The sequence below is a fragment of the Cheilinus undulatus genome, linkage group 12, assembly GCF_018320785.1.
Source record: "Cheilinus undulatus linkage group 12, ASM1832078v1, whole genome shotgun sequence".
Taxonomy (NCBI): Eukaryota; Metazoa; Chordata; class Actinopteri; order Labriformes; family Labridae; genus Cheilinus; species Cheilinus undulatus.
This window is the reverse complement of record NC_054876.1, coordinates 30,952,647-30,977,845: the sequence shown is the minus strand read 5'-3', so window position 1 is coordinate 30,977,845 and position 25,199 is coordinate 30,952,647. Positions and strand designations below refer to the sequence as shown.

Sequence of the window (25,199 nt, the reverse complement as noted above, 5' to 3'; positions counted from 1 at the left end):
CATTTTATTTGCAAACTATCCAAGTTACAATAGTTGTTTTGTTTTACCCATTGCAGTAAAATGTGACATGGGCAGGTATTACTCTTTTAAACTGCTTTCAGAAAGATCTGTTATTGAAACTAAGTGGTCTCCTTCAGTGCAGCTCATTCATGTAATATTCTTATTACACCACTGAGAATTCACCTTTAAGATGTCCCTTTTTAAAATGACTTTTCTGCCAAGAGACACGCAGAAAAAAGTCACCAATGAGTCATAATTACCAAAGCAAGAGGAGGAGATGGAGGGAGCTGTTTTCTCACCTCCTCCTTAAATGTTCTGGCAGTATGAGAAGTGAGTCAGCGACTCTAAACTGTCTCATTAGGATGTTAAATCAGGATTTTAGGACCCGCATAGCAAACAGGGAGTAACAGGCCTGATAAGAAACCACTTTCTGTGAGAAGTCTGGTCACAGCAAAGAGTTACAAGTTCTTTTGATAAGTTTGTTTTTAGAGCGAAATACAGGAAGGCCTTAACATAAACACACACCATCACATTTAGCTTCTACATGATCGATAAAACAGTAAGGCTGGGTATCAAGAAAAGATGGGCAACAACACAAGCACTCTTTTCCCTCTTTTTAATCTCCTCTGAAGTCAGAAACACTGAGCAGGTGAAAGGGTCACAAACTGGCTCTACCAGTCATATTTTTGTTACATCAAGACACAGCTGAAAAACAATTAAAGCTGAGTACATGAATAAAATCAAGCAAAGAAAATATGAAAAGCAGTAAAGTGAGGTATCACATTTTGGACCTAACATGTAAAAGCAGGTTTTTCTCCCCCATCACACCTTGGATGTCAAATTAAGATGAAAAAGGAGCTATTTAAGGTTGGCAGTATATGACCAATCTCAAATTTTAAGAGTTAAATCTTTTTTATGCTCCTTAAAAACTGAAGTTAAAAAAAAAAAAAAAATTCACCTGTAAAGTCACTGAAGATTTAAAACATCCCAGCTGTTTATCCACAACTGCACTAGCAAAAAATAAAAGTTGAAATCAAAGCCCATGAAAAAATGTGCATCTTACATCTAATTAAACCACATTACAAGTAAATTAAAAATTACACTGGACAATGTTGGATAATTAAATTCATATATATAGGACAAGCTGCAGCAACAGGACCAACAGTAAGTAATAATCTAAAGCAAAGTTAATAAAAATAGTACAGTTAACAATGTAGTCCCAACATGATCCTGGCCATGAAACCTGAAAGTTTGAGCTGTAAATTCCTGAAGGTAAAACATGTTTAACAACAGACCCATCACTGCTCATAAAAAGATCTGAGTGTAAATCAAAGCAATACAGAGGAATTATCAAATCCATTTTAACAGTAATGTAAAGAGTAAACAAAAAGGACAAGTAAGATTTTAAAACATTCAAATTCTCTACCAACATTTGTGTCCAAAAAAATGACTCTTCATGCTCTTTGTCCTGGAAGTCAAACTATTGTCTGAGAGCTGAAATCCCAGGACAAGGCAGATTTTCACTGTGTTAAGCATCCATGCTCACTCACTGCTCTGCAGAATTAATGAGGGGAACAGAACAGTCTGAGACTATCAGTGTGATAACACGGTAACAGCAGCGTTCCCCTGAAGACTACAAGTTAATGTACAGAAGAATGACACAACTGTTAGTAACAGAACAAGAGCTGTGTTTGCTCTGATGAGAGCACGAGAAACCCTGCAGACACAGTGATGCAAACAGCAAAGCACCTCTCAAACCCCCACAGCCACTGCAGCCAGGGGTGTAAGCCTACAGTGTGTGTCTAGGTCAAAAGATACCAAATTATAAGTAACAAGTTCTTCCACACGACCATTTTGTCATCCACCAAGACCAACAGGTAACAGCTGAAATGCGTACATACTTTAATTTGGCTCAGGGTGCCAACACCTACTCAACCTATGAGATTAATCTGAACATCTCCATACTAAACAGCTCTCAGTAATAATGACATATCTGCACCCTGCTGCCTGGATCATTCTTCCCTGGGCTGAAGAAAGGATAGACAGGCTCCTCAAAGCATGTGTCAAACATGTACAGTCTCTTCATTGTGACAGCATCATAGAAACTAAGACGCCCGTTGTCGTAGTCCAGGTACACGCCCACCCGAGGAGAGTTCCAGTAGTCGGCGACTGGGATACGTCCGTCCTCTCCGTTGGCGTAGAGCCGGTCCTGCAGACACAGGCTCCAGTATCCTGCAGATGGAGTGAGGCTAACAAAGCCTTTTCTGTTGCTGCACTCAGTGGTGACTCCCAGGTACCACACACCTTTGTCCCTAACGTCCACCTCCCAGTAGTGCTGCCCGCTGGCGTACTGGGCTGTGGCTAGAACACCGCAGAAGCGATTGAAGCGAGCTGGCAAGTCTGGCTCCTGGTTACGGACCCGTCCTTCCTCGACCTTTGTGTCAAAGTCTGAGATGAGCAGGTTTGGGTGAGCAGTGTCCGGGTCCAAAGTGAGGTTCTGTGGCACTGCAGGGAGATCCAGGAAGGTTAAGAAACTTAGTTCTAAAAGAGGACTGAGGCTGGTCATTCAAAGCCAGCAGGCTTTCGATTCAGAAGGAAAAAAAAAAGCTGCTGACAGATTAGCCTAATAAGCCAACTTTGGTCAAACATAATGACTATTAATGTACAACAGTCTGAAGATTTGCACCAGAAAAAAAAACTGCAGACTATTGGCAAGCTTCACTCTCATGGTCAATGTCATTTGTGCTTTAAATGTGCACATGGGTGTGTGTTTAAACTCACTTGTGTGCAGCACGTGCATCATTTTCTTCCACATGATGAGCTGAAAGGGCCCTGAGAAGTCGGTAAATTCAGTCTGAATGCTAACTGGTTCAAGAGATGCGAAAGGCTTGCAATGGAGGAGTCTGCAGAGGATAAAAAGTGAAGAGAAAAAAGGTTAAGCCAAAACAAATTTAGTCATTTTATATAGTCATGCTGCACAATTAATCTAATCACAAATGCAACTGCAGGCTTTATAATTACATAATCGCTAAAAGGCTGCAATTATTTTTAAGTAATACTTGAAAGGTTTACAAAAATGCCTGCACAAAGGCCTTTGAGTCTACAATAGTGCCATAATTGCACTTTGTAGGTTTCTTATTTTCCAAAAGTAAAAACTGTATTTTTTTTTTTTATATTAAGCAACTAAACAGCAACTTTAATCTACTTACTCGTCAAACGTCTCAGCCAGGCTCTGTTGGAAAAACAAACAAACAAAAAAAACCCTGATTATTACTGAGCACATTTCAAATCAATCTCATAATCAAATGAGAACTTTGATTCACTTTAGTTGCATCTTATTTTAATTACCACATTATGCATCCATTTTTATCCAAAAGACCCTTGAATGTTGATTAAAACAAAGCTCGGTGATTCAGCCAGCCATAAATCTTTAATATGAAGAAATGAAGATACTCTTTGAACAGACAGAAAAAATGCTTTGTGAAAAAAAACCTACCTAGGCTTTGTAGAGTGAAAAACTGGAGTTGTGCTTTACACCTCATTGTCATGACAATCATTGTTGTAGAGATCTGTTTGTACAAGACTGGCAAGAAAATCTTTCTTTGGCCTAGATCACATGTAGGTGGGTGTTTAAGAAAACCAAGGTTTTTCTTACACATTTGTCTTTTGTAAACATGCAAACACCATTTAGGTCACTGAAAATGCAACTTCAAGTCAACTTGCAGAGTGAAGATTTTTAGATACTACATTTACCTTGCTTGTGTGTACAGAGAACTCTTGAGTTTTGGACTTGTGGTGTCACACTGTGCAAAGGTTTCTCCTTTGGTGACTGGTCAGGGTTCCTACACACTTTAAAAAAAATCTTATTTAAGACCCTTTTAATACCTGACCACAGAAAATGGTCAAAAGTGAGAGACATGAGATTTCTTGGCGCAGAGGTCCAGGTCTGAATTTTCTGATTTAGTTTATTGCTTATGAAATATCAAATGATATTGGAAAAAATATATTTTATTTCTTAGTGGGCAACCTGGTAGCCCAGAACTGGAATAGTATTTCACAGCAGCACGAGTTTATTTGATCACAGTGAGTCAGATAAAATCAGAGTCTGCGCTCCTTGAAGAACATTCAACACTGAATTCCCTGAACTATGGAGAATATTTATGCAACAATTTGTGGAAGAAGATTATTAAAATCATAAGAGGTTGACCAGAAAACAAAGTCAAAGGGCCTGCTAAAATTTAGGACCTCAGACCATCAGAATTGTTAAGACTTCTTAAGGCCTTAGATATATATATATATATATATATATATATATATATATATATATATATATATATATATATATATATATATATATATATATATATATATATATATATAAATAAAATAATACCATTAAAAGCTTTTACATACCTAAATCTTAATTCTAATACTCTGCAAGTTTATATATTTTTGTATTCAATGTTTAATTCCTGTATATTGAGAGGAAAGCTAACCAGAGTCAAATGCCTAGTTGCGTAAGTGTACTTGGCCAATAAAGCTGATTCTGATTTCAAGACCACTCTGGCCCCAGGACTAGGGCTAAAAATCAAAATCACGATTAACTGAACTTTTTACCTTGATCACGATTAATGAATGATTATTCCACCCCCAACCTCCTGCTCTGTTCTGAAAATGCTTGTATTATTTTAAAACAAATAACTTAAAGGAACAGGCACGGATTAACAATGTATTGTTATTTACTGAAACAATTTAAAACAAAACACACATCAGCTGGAATGACTTTTTGTAAAAAGTCAAATTTTCCAAGAAAAGTAGAACATAAACTTGTATTTCTTGCTAACAAAATTAATTATTATTATACTGTTGTATAAAAGTAGAAAATAACTTTGCTGCTGACATTGCACAGTCAGCTCTGTGTTTGAGTTTAAGTGGACTGAATGGGAATGAGCACATGACCAGTACCTCTTCTCTTAGGTTTACAGCAGGCTACGTGCCTTGCAGCACCTGGCTACCAATCACGTGACTACACATCCTGTAGTTTGTTTTTAAGGGGGTGGAACATTATAAGAGAGAGAATTAAAAGGGGAAAAAAAAATTGAAATGATTGACACAGCACGTTTATGTTGGTTAGAGCCTCTAAATGTCGGTTTTGATTATTTTTTGATTAATTGCCAAGCTCTTCCCAGGATTCCACCTCACTATGCCCGCTGACTTCTCTAGTCTCAGGACAACATCTCACTCATCTCATATGCACATTTGCACCAATTAACCTATTAACTTACCAATTACTAATCTAATCTATTTACTGTAATCAGAATATTTTCACTGTAAGTCAGATACTGTAAGAAGGCTCCCTCACCTCATATGCACATTTTGCACTAATCAACTGTGTTAAACGATCTTATCTCATGTAAAGCTGCCCACACCTTTACATATTTCATACTTCTGATCATGTCTAGTCAGCATTCTTGCACCTGTTATACATCTTGCAACTATGCTATGTTGCCCTTCACCAGCTACAGGGGGCTGGCTAGCTAAAGCTGAATAAAGGTTTGGGTTCAGTTCTGTGGAGCTGTGTTTCCTTAAGAGTTACCCTGTCCTCCAGAGCAACAAATACACTACATTTAATACACGTATCATTATCAGTAAAGGAGGAAAGGGAAAAGCTTAACATGTGGCACACTGAGCAGAAGAGGCAGAAGCAGACAGAGATGCCGAGGCTAAGCTAGGCTAAGTTGTTGTAAAAGAGAAAAGGGAGGCTAAGAGAAATGCAGCTAAATTGCGAGGGTGCTTGTTGTTAACTATATATACACTTAAACCAGGGGTTAGGAACCTTTTTGTTTGAAAAAGCCATTTTGCCCATACCCCTTTCCAGAAAGTCTTTGAAGAGCAGCAAAACACATTTGAGGCTTCCAGTGAAGGTGATGCAGTCAATTAGCCCAAGTCTTTGTCTATCGACATAACTAACCAGGGCTCCAGACTAACCTTTTTTACTAGGAGCACAGTGGCCCCTAACCTAAAATTTTAGGGGTGCAAGCATAAAATTTAGGGGCACACACTGTAAATCGACTTGCCAAGTAAATATTCACATTTCCTCTCATTTTCACTGTATTACTGTGGAGTTGCACTTGATTACACAGGTCACGGCACATTTTACGTTTCAGACTGGCATTGTGTTTGTTCAAAGTGTTGTGTTTTAATTGTGTAGTGCCAGTATTATCAGCAAATTTCGTGTTCCCTGCATGTTGTGGGTATCGACAGCAGAATTTGCAGTTCATTGAATTTGTCTCCCTGAAATACCTCAGCCAGGTGAACTCGTGCAGCCCGAAAACAAAATTTCTTGCCTTTTCTCGCCATGACCATTTCCTCACAAACGCGTTGGACGTACCTCAGCTGTATTGGTGGACGGGGACATGAGGGGGAGCGAACTGAAGCAAAAACCAGCAATTTGGGATTTTATAGGAGAAAAAAAAAAAAAAAAAAAAAAAAAAAATATATATATATATATATATATATATATATATATATATATATATATATATATGAAGTCCTCTGACAGGTATGAATGACACTTAGAGCAACAGAGAGGTTGGCAAATCGAGACAGACATACAGCTCTCCAATTATAGTAGTAAGATATTTGTATTATCATTTATTCAACAGCAACCTATTCAGTGAAGCATTGTTATTTTTTCTGTTTTTAATCCTTTGTGCACTTCAGCAGAAACTGTAATCCGTCCTTACTGTGAGGATCTAGCTTTAATTTATTAGAGTATTTACCTCTGTAAATCAGACACCTGATATGTTCTTTTCTGTTTACATATGGATTGTGTTTGTTTCTGTTTTTATTATTTATTGATTCTACTTTAGAGATATAAGAATGAATGTACTACTTCAGGTCAGAGAAAAATTTCCCTATGGAGACAACAAAGTGTATCATATAGTGTTGTATCTTACACTGACCTCAAAACTAGTTTTTCCACTGATGTGACTGTGGATGTTGGCAATCGCTTTGTCCACAGCTGAAGTCTCTGTCTCCACAATCTTCAGGTTCTCATCTATGACTGCCATGGTGGCCACTTCCTCGGCATCAAGGCTTTCCAGCAGGGAGTCTCTCTCATCCAGCAAGAACTGGACCAAGGCGCCCACATCTGCCTCAATCTTCTCCTTCAGCCTCTTTTTCTTCAACTGCAAGATGGAAAAAACAGATTGGTTTCATGATGAGAGTACTGAAGAACTGCATTAGTGCTACCTGTGAAATCACAACTAATTGCCATCTATGCTGGTTTGCAGTTTTGCATTTAAATTAACTTTAAGACAAACTGAAATTGTAACCAAACACAAAGGGTTTCGGTTCCACAGATCAGAATCAAGCTGAGAGTTAAGCTTGGCTTATAAATATATTCCTGCTGGTACATATAAATATAGATAGGGCTGTGTGGTAGGATGATCTTAGATCATGAAGGCCAAAGCAGCGGAATCAGGAGAACTGATTTTACTTTCAAGATCTACGTTCTCTCATCCCCTCCCCTTCTGCTTCAGCGGAGTGGGGATCAAGGCTGAAAATGAACCTCAAGATTTTATCCTAAAAAAGAACTCTAATAGACCTATAGGAAACTGCGTCAGGTCTTTCTAAACCATCAGGATGCAAGGTACAGTTATTTGGACTGTTTGCATAAAGTCTGCAAATTTTTTTGACAAGGTCAAGGCACAACAACCTTAGAGACAAACAGGTGAGAGGCCACAGACACATGCCTTGACTGGATGGCCATATAGCACAGAGAGTCCAGCAGAGCTACAGCTGTTATAGCCAATATTCTGCTTTCAGTGTCTTACTAAATTATAAACTAGCATCTCCACCCCTCTCTATATGAGGCTTAACCTGTTGGTATAATGTCACTAATTTTTATATACCAAGTCTTTTTTATGGAGGGAGGCAGTGATGTTTACAACGTTTGGACCTCTGACATTATTTTTAAATATCATTGGCAGTGATTTCGAGGCATTTATTTACATGCATGGCATGCTATGCTACGACATCATCACTCCTTGTCTGTAAATAAACAATATCCCAACCCCTTTATGAATTAAAAAAAAAAAAAAAAAAAAATCGAGGCTATGGGGCAGAGATGGACTGGTGTTTTGAGGTGCACCCCCATGTGTGTCGGCAGCCCGGGTTCAAATCCGTCCTCTTGCCCTTTCCCGCGTGTCTCCCCAACTCTCTCGTCCCTATTTCCAATTCTATCCATTGTCTTCCTCCGCTATCATTAAAGGCACCATATTACAATAACCAAGGTTACTTCTTCATTGCATGACCATGTATCACAGAAATTAATCCCATCCTGGACTATGTTTAACTTTTACTTGTTTTATCTATAAGCAGAACTGAAGAAACTGCCATAATATGCATAAGAACAGGCTACTTGTATAAAGCTAAAGCTGTATGAATTCTTCCATCGGTCCACATTTAAGATAAATACCACTGTAAAAACGCACATGAACACTAAACTAGATTTAAAAACAACAAAGTACAGACAACAAAATCATCATTTTATCATGGTGAATACAGGGAGATAAAAATGTTAGAGGCTTCAAACATTTGGGAGAAGACAAGACGACCCCCCCTTACCTGGTTGTTCCAACTTAAAAATGGCAAATATTTCAATATTTCATGCTTTGACCGACAGGTTGTTGCAGAGGAAAAAGAAACAATATAGAGTTTAATTTCAAAGTCAGTATTTGTGCATTTAAAATATTGTATGGGGAATAAGTTTTTCAATTTCATTTTTTGGACAATAACTTAGATATTGTCCTTAAAAATCTAAATGTAAATGAAATGTAGTAAAATTGAGACCGCAATCGAGCAATTAACAAATCTTGACCCCCCCACCCCTAAATACAGATAAACACGAGATAGTTTCTTACCCTCACTTCGCTCCTGGTCCGTTCATCAGATGTAATAACTTTCATACATTGAGACTTTTGCCAGTTCAGCTCCATTAGCCTCAGTTTCAACTCCATCTGTAAAAAAAATGCACATTAAGAGAAACACAGGACACAATGTATCATTACAACATAAACTAAATAATATGTGTGGCTAAGGCAACTGTGTGAATGACTATACAGTGTGAAACTAAAGCACTGAAAGGTCACACATTTACACTTACCTTCATGTCATTCACTACTTCTGGCACTGGTGCTACCTCATGGTGTCTGAAATAATAAAGCAGGTGAGCAGGCATTAAATGTTACAGAGAATTGTTTTTAATCACAATAACCCCAAACTCTTATGGGTCCCTGCTGTGTTTTATTGCACATAAGTAGTAATATTCAGGGGTGCGGGTGGCCTAGTACAGAGGTGTCAAACTCTAGGGTCTATAGTTATACCTATCCCCAGGATGAAATATCAGATTTTTATTATAACTGGCCCGATGGTATGAGGTCTGCAGATTTCCTCCAGTATAAAAATGTCAACTTAACCTTAATGATTTAAAAATACCCTTAAGCCATAAAAATCAGAAAAAGTAAAAATAATTAGATAAAAAAAGTACGAAATGTAGTATAATAAATTAATTTCTGCTTTTATTATTTTTAATTTTGCATCTCACAATTATGACTTAAACTTGTGATTTTGACCTTTAAAACTCACAATTTTGAATTTGATCTAACATTATGTGCTTAACAACTCAAGATTTTAACTTTCTTCTATATTTGCCTTTTAAAACATTATTTTGACTTTTAACTTTATGTTTTGACTTTCTGAACTAATCATTTTAACTTTTTATCTCAGACTTTGAGTCTTTAAATTTTTCATTTTTTATTTCTTTAATCTCAGAATCATCACCAGTGCTGTTTTTTTTTTTCTATAATTCATCACTTTTGAAAATGAAGTTGACAGTTTATGGTTAAATGTTGACCCTGTTAGGCTCTCAGGCTCCACCTAAATTCCAAATCTGGGCCCTGCTGTGACACCCCTGGCCTGGTGGTTTGGTTGCGCCCCATGCACGCTGGCGGGCCAGGCCAAGCCAGGCCTGTGGCACCTCTCGTCCCCATTTCTGATCCTCTCTACTGTCCTCGTTTGTCAGTGAAGGCATAAACGCCCATAAATATATATTTAGAAAGAATTAATGTTTACATTCTGTCTTCACTGGGGAAAGCCAGACAGAATAGCCTGCAGGAAATGTAGTTCAAACCTCCCTGGAGTACATTTTAAAAGACCAACAGGGCACTTGAACAAACTCTTGTTTTGTGCTTCAAGAAACATTTCCTAACATTGTGTCTCTTATTTCCATCCACGTTAAAAAGGTGTGAATAAACACCCCATGGGTGCTGTTGCTTAGCAATGAATTAATCCTTAACAAAATTTCAAACAGCCCTGACATTTACTAAAGCTCATGGATTGTTCAAGTAAATATGTGCAGGGAAACTGAATGCCCTCTTCTGGAAGACAACATTGTTTAGACTAGTTGTTTTTTTTTTTTTTTTTATCTTTAGCACCTTCTTTATCCAATCACGGACAGCCAACTGGCTGCTGAGATTCTTATGGCATTCAGTCAAGGACACAATTCTTCCAAATAGAGAGGGGCAGCTAAGACGGTAGATATATGTACATTTTAAACATGTTTTCATTTAAACATTTACTCAAAATTAAATAGCATGATGTAACCTACATTCCAATATCTGATGTTCCAATTATTGCAAAACAACTTTTGCCCCATCAATTTAAATTGATCACGTTTGTACTGATTGCACTGCAAGGCATCCATGCATCTCTGTTTTGTGCATCCTTATTTAAAGAGCCGGTACACAGTCAACCTTTCCTAAGCAACCACACAGGAGCTAAAAGCACAGTTACATCATGTCCTTATTTTTTTACCCAAAGCGTGACATCCATGGTGAGAAGACAACCTACCTATGTGCTCTAGATTCCCTGCAAACAACACAGATGGGCCTCTTATCAGTCTGGCAGTACAATTTCAGCTCTTCGCCATGTTGTTCACACTTTTCGTCTACTTTAACTGGCTTAGATGGAGTGGGACGAGACCCCAGACACTCCAAATCATCCAGTTTGGACACCAGGTTCTGTACCAGGTAGTTTTTAGTGAAAGTCCTCTTGTTGAACACCTGAAACAACAAAGACAGGAATCTGCTTTTAGCTGATTCAAAGTATATAACAATTCAATTTACATTGATTCTATAAACAAAACATTTCTATCACTTTAATGAGAGGCGACAATCACAGCAGTCTGTAACTGCTGGCTGATTTACTTAATCGACAAGCGTTAGCTAGGCTAGCTTCCAGCGACTATCAAAGCAACGGTAACCACGACATGCACTGCGTAGTTTAAGCCATTTTCGAGGACCTACCAACAACCAGCTACGCTAAAACTACTCATAGAAATTTAACAGTGTTATTTTCATAAATGTCACGACATATATCACGAAGAAATTAAACACAGCAAAGACTATCCATAACGTTTATTACTTACCGTTCGACACTGAGGGCACTGATACCCATAGTCTCCGCCATTTTCATCCCAGTGCATGCAGATACAAAACCGGCAAAAATTATGCCCGCATTTCAGAATGACAGGGTCTTTGAAGAAGTCCAAACAAATAGCACATGTGAGTTCTTTTCTCAGGTCGTCTCCAGCTGCTCCAGCAGTAGCCATGTTTACAAGCCAACACCGCTGTGCCACTGCAGGAAGTGAAGGAAGCAGAGGGAGGGGTGCGCGCTCATTTGTGGTGCGTCATTCTCTCTCTTAACCAATCAAATCCCCCCTCCCCACCCCCCTCTAATCACAGGTCCAGTTTCTGACACAGGCAATGAGAAAAGGCTTCATAACACTTTAAGTAGGGTAATGACGTTTTAAAAATTATCTCCCGCATTTACATCTTCAGATATTTTACCTTAGGCTCCTAAAATTTAAGCAAAAAAAATTCTAACTTTTCTGTAAATGTAATTCTAAAATGTTTATTGTTATGCTGGGTTTATATAGAACAATTAAACAACTAATCTGGAAATTCCTCAGGCAAAATCAACCTATGTGTTGTTTTTGTTGTATGTGTCCTAGAATTTACTAGTCTAAAGAAGTAAATTCCATCAATACATAAGCTGACAGGCCTGCCCACAGTACTGGCCCCTGAAAACCCCAGTGCAGGTAATGGTTTAGCTGTAAAGCCTGACATACAAGCCAAATGGTTTGGTTCAATGGGCCCATACATTTATTGTAAAAAAAAAAAACAAAAACAAACAAACAAAAAAAACCCTAACCCTAACTCTGTGTCAAGATAAGGAAACTTTATTCAAACTGAAAATATTTTAATTAGGCAACAGTAAATAAAATATGCATTTTTGTTGCTGTCATTAGAAATAGTGATCAGTCAGGTTGTTACGACCAGCTCGTTGTGGGTAAAGGAAGTAACATAAAACCAGGTGTAGTTGGTAAATTAAAGGTATTTATTACAAAAGTAAAACTGTGCTTAACAAAAGTGAGGCAAAATGAAAGGACCAATGAGTGCTGTTCAACTAATAACCAAATAAAACAGTGTCTAACTAGAGTTTTAAAACTAACTAACTGGTGATACAAACTGAACAGAACTCCTAACTAACTACACTAACTAACCAAATCTAGCAACAACAGAACAGCACCCCTAAACCTAGTGTGACTAAACAAATAACAAAACCTACATGTGAGTGTGTGCCTAACTAAACTACAACCTGGCCCAGTGCATCAAACAAGTGCCTCAAACAGAATCTTAACAGAAATTCAAAACACTAAACAAATCAAACACAAAGAGGCACAGTGGCAAGCTCAAAACTAAGGTGAAGCTGCGCCTCAACTGCTGGCAGTCCACACTTTTATGAGGGTTGGGCTGATTGGTGTTGCTTCTCATTGGCTGATTGGTTCTGCTGCAGCTGCTCACCGATCACCTTCACCAGCAGCACAGGTGTCAGGAATCAGCCTAGAGAGCACCCAAGCCACTCACACACACATGCACAGACACTCCACAGAAGTAATTAGTTACACAAAGGGGGGGATGCGGCTGTGGCCGTAACACCCCTCCCCTTAAAATACAAACCCAATGGTTTGTTACAAAATACACAGAAAACAAAATTACACTCAACACAGACTTGCTAAACTGGGTAGGTAGCAGCACGAAAACACGAATAGCCATTAGCTCACAAAAAGCAGTCTACATTTGTCTCCAAATGGTTTGGCACAAATTCAAGGGGTTATGTTGAATATCGAATGAATTATGACCTGAAGTAGTCAAGGAGGAATTGTACCTGCACCCACAGAGTCAAGATGATGCACTGGATTTGTCACAGCACCCAGGGACCACCAGGCTCCAGCAGACAGGTTCAGGGTCTTCTCAGTGTTACTGGCTTCCTCACTCGAGCTGGCATTTCTGGCAGCCGCTTGGTGGTTCAGGTCAGGCAAAACTCCACTTGCTGCATCTACAAAACCAGAATCTTTCAGGCGTACAGCACGTCAGCATACGGCTGTCAGTCTCTCCTGCAGGATGACCATCACCAGGGTGGAGTACATGCCCCTCTTCCATCATGGCTGCCATCTCTGTGGATGAGTGAGGGTACCCAGGACACAACTAATCCTCCGTTCCTCAAGCTCCCAAATAATGAGAGGTCTACACATTTGTTTTCTCAAACTACAGGTTCATCGAATGTTTACTGAAGTAGACTGTTACTTAACGAAGACTCTCCAACAAAGCAAATACACAAAGAGAGTTCACACTAAAGACTTCCTGAAAGTCACTAATCAATATAACACTAAGAACTAGCTGCACACACACACACAAAACACTTGAACAATCTTACCTCGTAACAAATAACTTTAACAAATAACCGGGCATCCTTTAACGGATGGATCCCGGACGAGCCCCCAATTATGTTACGACCAGCTCGTTGTGGGTAAAGGAAGTAACATAAAACCAGGTGTAGTTGGTAAATTAAAGGTATTTATTACAAAAGTAAGGTATTTATTACAAAAGTAAAAGTAAATAATATTTTTGTGGTAAAATATGTTTATCATAGCTTTACAATGTGCCAATAGGTTTTTGTGTTGACTTTAATACCATCAAACCAAACGAAGCTGGATGGACATACACCATATGGACAAAAGTATTTGGCCAAACCTGTTAATTATTGATTTCATATGTTCCAATCAGAACTGTTGTCACAGGTGTTTAAACTCATGCATCTAGCCATGCAGTCTTCATTTGCAAACATTTATGATAAAAAAAATCGGTCAGTCTCAAGAGCTCAGTGACTTCAAGCTTGGTACTGTGATGGATGCCACCTTTGCAATAAGATGGCTTGAGCACACCGACACTGGAACGTGGAGCAGTGGAAATGTGTTCTATCGAGTGACGAATCACGCTTCTTCATTTGGCATTCAGATGGGTGAGTCTGAGTTTGGCAGATGCCATGAGAATGTTACCTGCTAGCCTGACTGCTCTGTGCCACCTGTGAAGTTTGGTGGAGGAGGAACAATGGCATGAGGCTGTTTTTCAGAATTTGGGTTAGACCCCTTATCTCCAGTGAAGAACAATCTTAATGCTTCAGCATACCAAGACATTTTGGACAATGCTATGCTTCAAACTCTATGGCAACAGTTTGGGAAAGGCCATTTTCTATTGTCACAGTTCCTTAATATGAGACCTGACGCACTTTTCTAACATGACTGTGTCCCAGTGCACAAAGCAAGGACTATAAAGACATGGTTTGATGAGTTCAGTGTGGAAGAACTTGACTGGCCAAAACTGAGCCTGACCTGACCTCAACCCCATCGAGCACCTTTGGGATGAATTGGAATGGCGATTGTAGGCCAGGCCTCCTTGTCCTAACCTGACATGCCAGATGGATTTGTTCCACACATCCATCCGGAAAACCTTTGATATAAAGTGTTTGGGAAAGGGCAGAGCCTTTGAAAAAAAAAACTTGGAGGGTGATTGGATGAACATTCTGTCTGTCTTATCTTTACAGGCCAATCAGAGCAACAAAACACATGACGTCATCGCTGCTACCGAGGTGTGCGTGCGCAGCTACCGAGTAATAAACTCCATATAGAACTGCATAACGCGAACCATGGCGACTGTAGACATGTAGGTACATGACTTTTGTTGTTTTTAAAAAGAAAACAACTCACTGCTGTTTTTTGTTCTTCTTTTAACAAAGAAATGTCGTCAAGTTCTGATAAAACTGACATTTTAGTAGCATCCACGCTAATGTCTTCCGCCTAACTACACCGGCCTCTTGTTGCTGCTCGCTTACGTCATGACTCTGCAGCACCTGAACGTACTGCTGATTGGTCCTGTCACTTTTTAACTGGACCCAAACTGTTCAAACAGGAGCTTTGCAAGATGGGTTCGCCAGTGAGAAACAAGGAAACGGGCGTATCCATCTGCTTTGCAAGATTATCCTGGTCCAGCATCAGTGCCTGACCTCATAAATGCTCTGCAGAATGAATAGACACAAATTCCCACAGAAACAATTGTCATTACAGTCCCTGTTGGTGTAATGGTCAGGCGGCAGAATACTTTTGTCTACATATATCAAGTTGTGTTTTTGTTTAATAATGGAATACAAGTGATAACGTCAGTTAATGGAGTGGTCTTGAATGCATGCTAGTACCATGCCAAACAACCTCTCTGCATGCAGGCTGACCTATTGAATATGAAACCATTTTCAGTGTGCACTGAGTTAGCACACAAAGCATTAAAGTTGATCACTTTTTGTCCAAATGTCCAATTTAGAAAGAAATCATTGTTGATGCATGGCACAAAAGGGGCACATATGTCTCTAATGACCACTTGTGTTAGGATCTCATGTACTGAATGTGTAGATAAGCACCTGTATACTCCTGTTTAGGAGTCGGCATTGTACAGTTCTTAGTTGTGATATTGCAGATGAAGTTATTTGAGGGATCGGTCCCTGGGTTCATGAGAGTTGACATTACGGAACCAATAAGGACAAATGTGTCCTAGAAGTCATTCACATACGCACACACCCCCCCACCCACACACACACACACACACACACACACACAAAGGTTGTTTACACTGCATTAATATCCTTTCAGGGTGATCTGGCAACAAGGTGATAGCCCTTTTGTGTAAGCCAGAGGTCATCAACTGCATTTGTACACAGGCCAGAATTTGTTTTCATGGACAATGTGAGGGATGTACTATCAAATTAACTAAATCAAATAGATATTTTGGTCATATTAACATATTATACTATTAATATTTGTATTTACTTAAATTATTGGGCATTTACAATGAAGACAGCCCCTACTGCCTATACTAAACCCTAAGGAAGCAACTGAAGTATTCTAGCTCTAGGGTTTCAGTGTTGTCTATCACTGGGTTGGACACTGCTATACTGTGTCCTGGTTGATGAGAAACACATACAGGAAAAAAGTATTTTTGTTAAATCTCAGGGAAGGACATTGCACTCTCCAATAGCCTGAAGTAGTAAGATAACATAGATTTTATTAGAACTTGATTGATGAGTATCTGCCTGTCATGAATCATATTTACTAGCGAAGACCTTCAGGTTGATTTAATAGCTATAGGTATATAAAGACAAGAGATTCTCTTAAAAAAACATTCATTTTCTGAATTTAAGTCTTTGGGGGGCCTGATATTGTCCCCAGACTGCCAATTGATGGTCACTGATGTAGGCATTTACACTTGATAATAAAAGTGAATCTCAATAGAGTACTTAACATCAAAATTTCCCATGCCCATTAGAAAAGACTGACTGCTTCATCCCACCAGTGGGAGCCAGTTTCTCCCAGTGAGGGGTTGGCCCTTAATGCTGCTCAGGACACAAGTGTTTACACTACCAAATGAATGTGGACGAATGCATCCAAACCACCTGTGTATGCTGTGTGAGCTGTCAGATATCAATCCTGAGGAGGCTTTGGGGTGTGCTCATACCGAGCATGGAGGTTTACCACTTGTTTTCAGATCACCAAGGAAGGATGTTCATACTCAAACTCAACTCTACAGCACTCCATAAAGACTAAGATAAAAACAACAATATTTAAGCAACAATATTTATTTTTAAATACATATACATAAAAACTCATTCATAAAAAGACACAAACTGAATATCAAGTTTGATTGTTTGTGCTAAAATTGTCATATGCATGGGGTAAACTGGCTGTGGGATATACATTACATTGCATAGCTTGGATTGGCATGTGAGGGATGTGATTAGAAAAGTGCATTTAATGTCAGATATGGTCTTATTTCCAGACTATCAGGGCCCATTTATTAAATCAATAAAATAAATTAAAAACACACCTGGTTTTCAGCAGATTACTAGATGTGCGTACCATCATCTTACTGGTTTTCAGCTCATGTTCACTGTATTATCTAGCCCTGATCATCTCTGGAAATAATGGTACAGTGATGACTGACAACACCATAATAAGACAAATATTAAGGAACACTGATCTCAGCATGTTGTATATCCATCACAGAGTAAGACACAGATTTAACAACACATGTAAACAAGAAATTTCACCAGTGGGAAATAACGAGACAGCAGATTCATGTAAAAATGTCTCCAACAAAAACATTCATCATGGTGACATTTGTAAGCAGCTATTTTGTTTGCATCCTTTGTTCAAAAAACATGACTCAGAACACTGAAATCCCACACAGCACTTGTGACAACAGGGCTCACAGGAACATAATGTGTGAGGGATAAGGGTCAAATCATCAGATATGGATACAGCATTTGCATGTTCACAGCACCACACTTAGCAGTGTAACACAGATGTGGAAAAAGTGTCTCTGCAGAGATTTTCCTCAGTAGTAAATAGTGTTACAACACACGCTCCATAACTCCTGAGAGTTTAAACTTTAACCAGTGTTATTAAAAAAGATATGAAAAAATTATGCCCAAAGTATCAATAAATTGTATAAATATTACAACAAGATAGACACAGTGGAGGAACGACACTGCAAAGATAAAGAGCAGTAAACACAGTGGCAACAGAAGCAGTCATGATACACGATAAGGTAAATAATGAGCTCACAAAATACAAAAAAAGAGATAAAAACAACCATCTCAGCAGCAACAAAAATGCTCAAACATCAGCGGACACATTCTTCCTCACACTATGGTAAAAGAAAGTGATAAGTGAAATCTAATATGAGGAGCTGGTTCACATATTATCCTTTTAATTTCAGCATGTTTGCACTTTTCACGCCTCCAGTACAAAGAATGAAAAATGAAAGTTCAAGCAAATATTTCAGGAAGAAATTGTAGCTCTACAGGTTAAAAAAGAAGAATAATAAACCTAAAGCAACATTTTCTATAATGTATCATGGCCGCAGACTCAGGCTTTGGCCTTGGTGTAGTTCTTTCCTTTGAATCCCTAATATTTCCCTAAATACTACTATTTATGTGGAATGAATGAAAATCAGTGATATTATATTCAAATACTGGTCTGGCATGAAAATGAGCTCAAAAACTTTTAATGTACTAGTCAGTTTGTTAACTTTGGAGTTTGAAAGTCATCCAGATGTCAAAAACAATTTTATATTCCTTTTAATAATGAACTTTAAGAATGTGCATTTACATCAACCGTAACCTAAATTAATGATCATGATTGCAGCATCTTTTGCACTTCTCTTCATTGGACTACTGTCTTATGTAGGTGTGCATAAATTACTTTGATATTTTGCTCTTATTAATGCTTGTGCCAAGTTAAGCAGAGTCAGATTCCTTGTACATGCACATACCAGGGCAATAAATAAGACTCAGATTGTGATACACAAATCTTATCTGCAGTGGTATTAATTGTTTGAAGTTCTGGAGGCTTCATATGATTGTTTCAGTAAATGTTTTAGGAGGAAAGTCCAGATCAACCTACAGGAAATTTTTCTTAAGACCTAACACTTTTAACCCATTATTTCTAACAACTCCAAAGAGGTGACTCTTTATTTCCTTAAATACTTTTATGGAAAGTTGTTGACATTATCGTTAAGACTATCTAAATGTTGGATACTTTATTATTTATAATACCACATTTTAAACAATACATTTTCTTTAAATTCAGTGATTAATACCAAAAACTATTTAATGAGACAGATGCATAAGAGAGGGACTGAATCTGCCAGAAACTGAAGGCAAACTCCTACACACTGTCTAAACTGCACAGATATGTTGGCAAAGATACAACACTGAAATATTGTCAGTGTTTGTTCACAATTTAGACAGTGCGCAGTGGTTTGAATTTTTAGAAAATGAAGACAATAAATTCCCAAATACTTGATCACTGTAACTTCTTCTAATAAAAGGATTAGAGATTCACAATATTATTGGGATGATATGCCATTGCCAGATATTAGCTTAGAAAGTGAATTGTTGGTGTCAGCACATATGAAAATTACTGAGTTTGGTTTCTTGTAATTTTGACTTTATGTTATTCTTCAGAGTGGTCCCTATAGGCTGATTGTACACATAGGTATCAATATCGCATTTTAAGTGGAATCAAATCTAAGTCTAAAATCTGGTACCGTGACAAACCTCAATCAACTTACTGGGCTTTTGGGGACAGAACATTAAGGAGCTCCAAACATGCTTCTCGGGATATTTACTTTATTTTTGCAAGTCGAATAAATATGATGTTTCAGCAACTACTTAACTTTTGGGTAAAAAAATTGTCAAGTTTTGACTGACATAGGGACACGTTCACAACTGATAGTTCTTGTTTAGGGAATTTTTCTACACTTAGATTGAGTATTGGCATTAACTTGTTTCCTCTGTGAGTGCTACACCCCTAGCTCTACATCTCTGAGCTGACCTAGCTTCATGATAAGAGATTTCTCTGTGACTGGGACTCTTCCTGAAGGGTGTAAGTGCTTCAGGCACTTTAATACCAGGAAGCATGTAAGAAAAAGGAAATACTGGACTACCAGCAGCACAAAGAGGAATGTGAAGTAAGGACACCGAAAAGGAGTGTGATGCTGTAGCAGTTGTCACCTTACATAATGTAAAAAAGCCCCCGCTAACATCGTACACTAGCCCAATAACCCCTATGATCAGTCTCAGATTTTTGGTGTAATGAAAGTAATTGAAAAACAAATTTACAAAAGGCCCCACGTACTCCTCATCCCTCTGTCCATCTGTCCACACAGGCATCCATTTCTCAGACCTCCGAGCTGTTGTGGCAGTCTTGCATCCTCACCACCAGCATGGGCTCTGTACTCACAGACCCTTTTACCACTTCCTGTACACCCTCCCTCCAGCCATCTTTCCCATCCTTCTGTCTGGACCTCAGCACCAACACGATGGTGACCACAATGAGGACAGTCAGCAGGAGTCCCACCAGTGCTCCCACCATCGTCACCACACCCTCCTCTCCCTCCTCGGTATTCAGCTCGCTCGGCTCCAGCCCACGGGAGAACAACTCGTTTGACCCCCCTGCCCGACGCTTGGTACGGTCCAGAGTGATGTGCATGATGTTGGTGCCTCTGCTGTTTTCTGCTCCGATATCCTCTGCCACCTCTGGGACTTCAACGCCAGCAGACCTCCTAGAGCGATGACCTTTTCTGCCCGATGAGGTCAGAGCGAGATCGTTGCCAGTGGAAACAAAGGAGTGGTACTCCAGGCTGCGCTTTCCTATGCCTCTGTTTGCATTCTCTTTGGAGCGGACAGTATAAATGGTGTGAATGTACCACTCACGGCCTGCAGCAACCTGATAGAAAAAACAAAACAAAACAAAAACAGAAGCTTATACCCATCTCCAAACCATTTTTTAAATTTATTACTGAATAAAATGTTGCACAAAACAGAAAAAACAGTTCTGGTGTAAACTTCTGTGAGAAACTATCAGGTTGTGCTTTTTTTGGTGCTTACAGACAAGGGGAGACGACATATCTCTTGTCTTATACCCTCCTCCTTTACATTTATAAATGTTTTATAAGAAAGAAACCCCTCTCTGTCAGTGTGGATGGAAGAGGTCGGCTTCAGCATGGCATGGTACTCAAGCATTAGCAAAAGCAAAGGTATGCACGTGGACATGATGCCGATGTGTCGTCTTGCATAATAGACAGAAGTGTTAGCATGATGTTTCTGACAAAAATGACTCAAAATAAGTCAGAAAGTGTGTAATGTTGCAATACATTCTCCACTGTGGTGACACTGAGGCCCAGCTTTGGTCAAAACACCCATGCATGTGTTGTTTTATGCCATTAAGACATTTGTATATGAGTTAACAAGGCTTAGGCAGGAACAATGTGATTGCAGATCAGAGGGGGACTGGAGAGGGGAACAATTGTACTTCAGCAGTGTAAGTGCGCCCTTAAAGAAGGCTGTTAAGGCAGTATGTGGTGGATCACCTTGTCTGAAGCTTGGTTTTGTGTAGAGTCTTTGCTAGCTCTGCTAGCTCGGCCATTGTGGGAGCATCACATACTTGTGCATTAATGTGTCCATGCTGCTGTGCAGTTCCCAAACACTACTTGGCAGTGAAGTTTCGCTGTAAATTCCTGGTCCTGTCAACACATTTCCTACTCATTTGTTTAAGAAGCCAGAGTCAGTGTTGACACGTGTGTGTGTTGCTCAGCAGCCAAGGTCAAGCTTAAAAGCATTTCTTTCATCCGGGCCTTTTCACCCCAGGAATTGGCCCAGAGACTGACAGTGGTTTTCAGGCCCTACTACCCTTCTGGACAGTACCATAGGCAGTAATTACTCCCTACATGCACTCATTACTGTGCCCTAAAGGTGTGGACTTTTGTATTTTTTTTTTTTTTACCAGATTATTTTCTTATGTCCCTTGTTATATTCAAGGACATCAAGAGTACGGCCTGGGTTGTGTGAATATTCCTTTCCGCCCATTGGTGCCCCCAGGTGGGCTAACTCACCATTACAGGCATTATTTCAGCCTCAAGTTTTGGCCCAAACATGCCTTAAAATTCTGCACAGTACTTTACATGTAAAAAAAAAAAAAAAAAAAAAAAAAACAATCAGGATTTGCTTTTGAGGCACTGTTTGCTTTTTTAGGTCATACAGAAGAATCAGTATTTATTTTAGACTGTTTCATCACAAGCTAATAACTCGTCATGTGATCTTCAAGAGTCTAAAACAAGAACAATACTGTACCTCGAAAAAATATAATCATTTAAGTTTGATAGCATTGAATTCATGGGCTCTTATTTTACGAGCTATACTTAACCAGTTACATCAGTCTCACATTCAATACTTAATAATAACTTTAAACAGCAGCTGTAACAGTCATTGTGAATAAAATTACAAAACTCTAACCCTTATTGTTGTTCAAGATAATACAACTGATAAGTGGACCAAATCATGGGCAAATCAAATCCTGCTGAAGCCAAAACTCATTGCTTGTTTAAGAAGGATTATACATTTGAAAAATAAGTTGAATATAATTTGCCAAAAAGCCACAAATCCCTGTTTGCACAGCTAAGGTGTGGTATATTACCACTAAACATTGAAACTGGCAGATATAGAGGGGTGGGCAAGGATGAGAGACTCTGTGAATACTCTGAGCGAAATGAGGTGGAATTGAAATTCACTCTATTTTATAGCCTATTGTCCGATGTATCATGATCTACGGGAAACATTGTTTAGGAAAGTTCAGGATCCTGGTCTTGGTTAATTAATATGGACGACAGTTTTTAATGAAACAGTTTTTTGGTAATATCTTTGCTTTGTCTGGCTATCTCTTTAAAGCATGGGAAAGGAGAAGAAGTGTCACTTCCAATGGATAAATGTATCAGACTGTTATGTGGTTTCTAAATTTCTGTTGTATATATATTTTGTTTTGTTTGTGGGGTGTTGGTTTATAGTATTGTATGTCTATTTGTCTAATTCTACTTACTGGAGCGCGGTAGATATGGAGGGGGTGTATACTCATTTACTGATATTGTACTCTGCTGTGTGTTGCTGGCCTAATTTCGGAATATTTACTGTTTTGTCAGTTAATGTGTCTGAACAATTCCATGGTGGATGGGTCATGTAAATGACCCGACACATAAATAAAATATTCATTCATTCATTCATTCATTTGTCCATTTATTCATTAGATACAACACAACATAAAAATCACTCAAAAAGACAAACAGTAATGTTTGATAATACTTTGGTAGCAAATACATTTTTAAAGCAATACATGTTTTTTACTGCTGTCAGCACATCCACTAAAGCTTCTTTAAGTTAGATATGACGGATGGCAAAGTAACCGTCTAATATTGATAAAAAAGAAAACTGTTTCTGAGGAAGAATGCTATGTAAAATACCTGGAACATGGCTGTGGAATCCAGTCTAAAGCCATCAGACCCCGGCTGTTTGACGAGTGACATAGCTGCTGGATCATCCACTGCCAGAACAGCATTAAATCCAACATCACCAAACACGCGAGCCTGAGTCTCTGGCTGAGCCTTGTCCTGTTAACGTGAAAAATGGTTGGAAAAAGAAAACAACATTAAAAAAAAAATAAACTGAAGTTATTATTTCCATCTACTCTGCATAGTAAAATTGAAACATTAAAGATCAAATGTACTCACAAGAATTTTGAATCTATAAAGCAATGAAGGAGAGTCAGCAAGGCACCCAAATTCAAACTTGGTGGGGTTGTACTTTGGTACGTATCCATCAGCACCGGTGCAGAGGAACACCTTCTCGATGCTGCAGAAGAACGAGTCTCCCAGATTCTGCACAGGGTCCACCATCACACGGCCGTAAACTGTATCCCCTAGTATGATAACAGGACTTTCAATGTCAAAGCTTGCTAAGTAATTGAAAAAGTACTCATACTTGACAAATCTTTATTTAACTAGTAAAGCAATATAAATTTTTTAGGGCCACATGATCTTTTTTTACTGTCAGCAAGAAAACCTGTCTTAGATCTAGATGTACCGTAGAGGATGCTATTTCAATAGTCAAGTCTGGAAGTGATCAAAGCATGGATTAGAGTTTCAGCAGCAGAAAAGAGTAATGGATGGAAACGGCTATGTTTTTGAGGTGGAAGAAGGCGCTTTTGGTAAGCTGGGTTACATGTTGTTTGAAAGAAAGGTTACTGTTAAAAAGGATGCCAAGATTGAAGATGTGAGAGGAAGGGGTTAGGGTAGAACTGTCAATATTAAGGCAGAAATTTAAATGTATTTACTAATGGACTTGGGGCTGATGATTAAGATGTCAGGTTTACTGTAGTTTAACAAAAATAGTTTTATATCTGTTAAGCAATTTGCCAAGGCTGAGAGGGTATTTGTTGTGATTGGGCTGGTACAGATGTAAAGTTAGATATCATCTGCTTAACAGTGGAAGTGAAGACCAAGGACCGAACCTTGGGGAACACCTTGAGACAGGGGAGCTCATGTTAAGCAAATTCTACCTTTTGTTTATAAAAGAAGATATCCTCAAACATCAGTACTGTCTCTTAAATATTCACCGCAGAGCCAATTAAAGTCCTATTAAGGCAGCACTTACCCTCAGAAAATGCTACATCACTCTCTTGACCGAAGCCCATGGATCCATCTGAGAGCCACAGGTTCCTCTTAGACAGCAGAAACATTTGAGTGTTCAGACTGAACTCCACTGCAACCGGATCACTCACCTAAAAAGATGAATATAGAAAGAATGTGGAGTGACAGAAGTCTTCTTTACAAAGATGCCACTTAAAGATTTACAGGTTCAAACAAAGATGGCCTTGGTGGGGTGAACACTACAAGACAATCAGCCTAATTTGGGACCAAAGTCAAGCCTGATTATCTGATGGTTCTCATGATTATGTTGACAGATTTTCCTGCAGTGTGAGGTGTTTTAAGAGTGATTTTAGCCTTCTAAAGCTGCTTAGAAGACAACTAGGGCCGCCATAGTTTGAACTCATAAATACTAAATAATATGATATGAATGAACTCTGTGGAATTTTTCAGTGTGTGCTAACCTGCTGGAACCGGATGTCTAGATCAAATGTGATTGGTTCTCGGGGGCTGCAGACAGGTGGGATTGTGTATTCCATGTTCTGAGCTGTTGTACAGGGGATCAGCTTCACAGTGTAGGTCCCAGAGTAATCTCTCACCTGTACAGAGCAGAGGGGACAGACACACAAACATCACTCTGTATTTGTTCTTCCAGCTGCCCAGACAAACAGATTAACAGCAGCTTTTTCATGCGGAGCACAAACACATTTC

The 25,199-nt window shown here is 38.9% G+C and overlaps 2 protein-coding genes across 2 annotated transcripts in view; both read right to left on the bottom strand.

Moving 5' to 3' along the window:
* Positions 1 to 601: 601 nt before the first annotated feature.
* On the bottom strand, positions 602 to 11,790 carry trim47 (tripartite motif containing 47). The gene is made up of 8 exons (XM_041801647.1): positions 11,492 to 11,790; positions 10,915 to 11,126; positions 9,170 to 9,215; positions 8,928 to 9,023; positions 6,966 to 7,190; positions 3,210 to 3,232; positions 2,782 to 2,903; positions 602 to 2,505 (listed from the first exon to the last, which is right to left on the bottom strand). The coding sequence occupies exons 1-8, from the start codon at positions 11,672 to 11,674 to the stop codon at positions 1,976 to 1,978; spliced, it is 1,437 nt and encodes a 478-aa protein (XP_041657581.1). The 5' UTR covers positions 11,675 to 11,790; the 3' UTR covers positions 602 to 1,975.
* Positions 11,791 to 20,149: 8,359 nt separating this feature from the next.
* frem2a (FRAS1 related extracellular matrix 2a) overlaps positions 20,150 to 25,199 on the bottom strand; it is a 119,405-nt gene continuing 114,355 nt past the window's right edge. Inside the window, exons 21-25 of the mRNA XM_041800867.1 lie at positions 24,953 to 25,087; positions 24,496 to 24,622; positions 23,574 to 23,761; positions 23,307 to 23,453; positions 20,150 to 20,743 (exon numbers count right to left, since the gene is read on the bottom strand). Coding sequence (XP_041656801.1) covers positions 20,195 to 20,743; positions 23,307 to 23,453; positions 23,574 to 23,761; positions 24,496 to 24,622; positions 24,953 to 25,087 — 1,146 coding nt within the window. The 3' untranslated portion in view covers positions 20,150 to 20,194. The remainder of the gene's footprint in view (positions 20,744 to 23,306; positions 23,454 to 23,573; positions 23,762 to 24,495; positions 24,623 to 24,952; positions 25,088 to 25,199) is intronic.

Coding starts and splice junctions, on each gene's coding strand:
- trim47 (XM_041801647.1), bottom strand. CDS start 11,674: ATGGCTACTGCTGGAGCAGCTGGAGACGACCTGAGAAAAGAACTCACA. Junction 11,127..11,491: donor AGTGCCCTCAGTGTCGAACG/GTAAGTAATAAA, acceptor TTGTTGTTTCAG/GTGTTCAACAAGAGGACTTT. Junction 7,191..8,927: donor GGACCAGGAGCGAAGTGAGG/GTAAGAAACTAT, acceptor TCCATCTTGCAG/TTGAAGAAAAAGAGGCTGAA.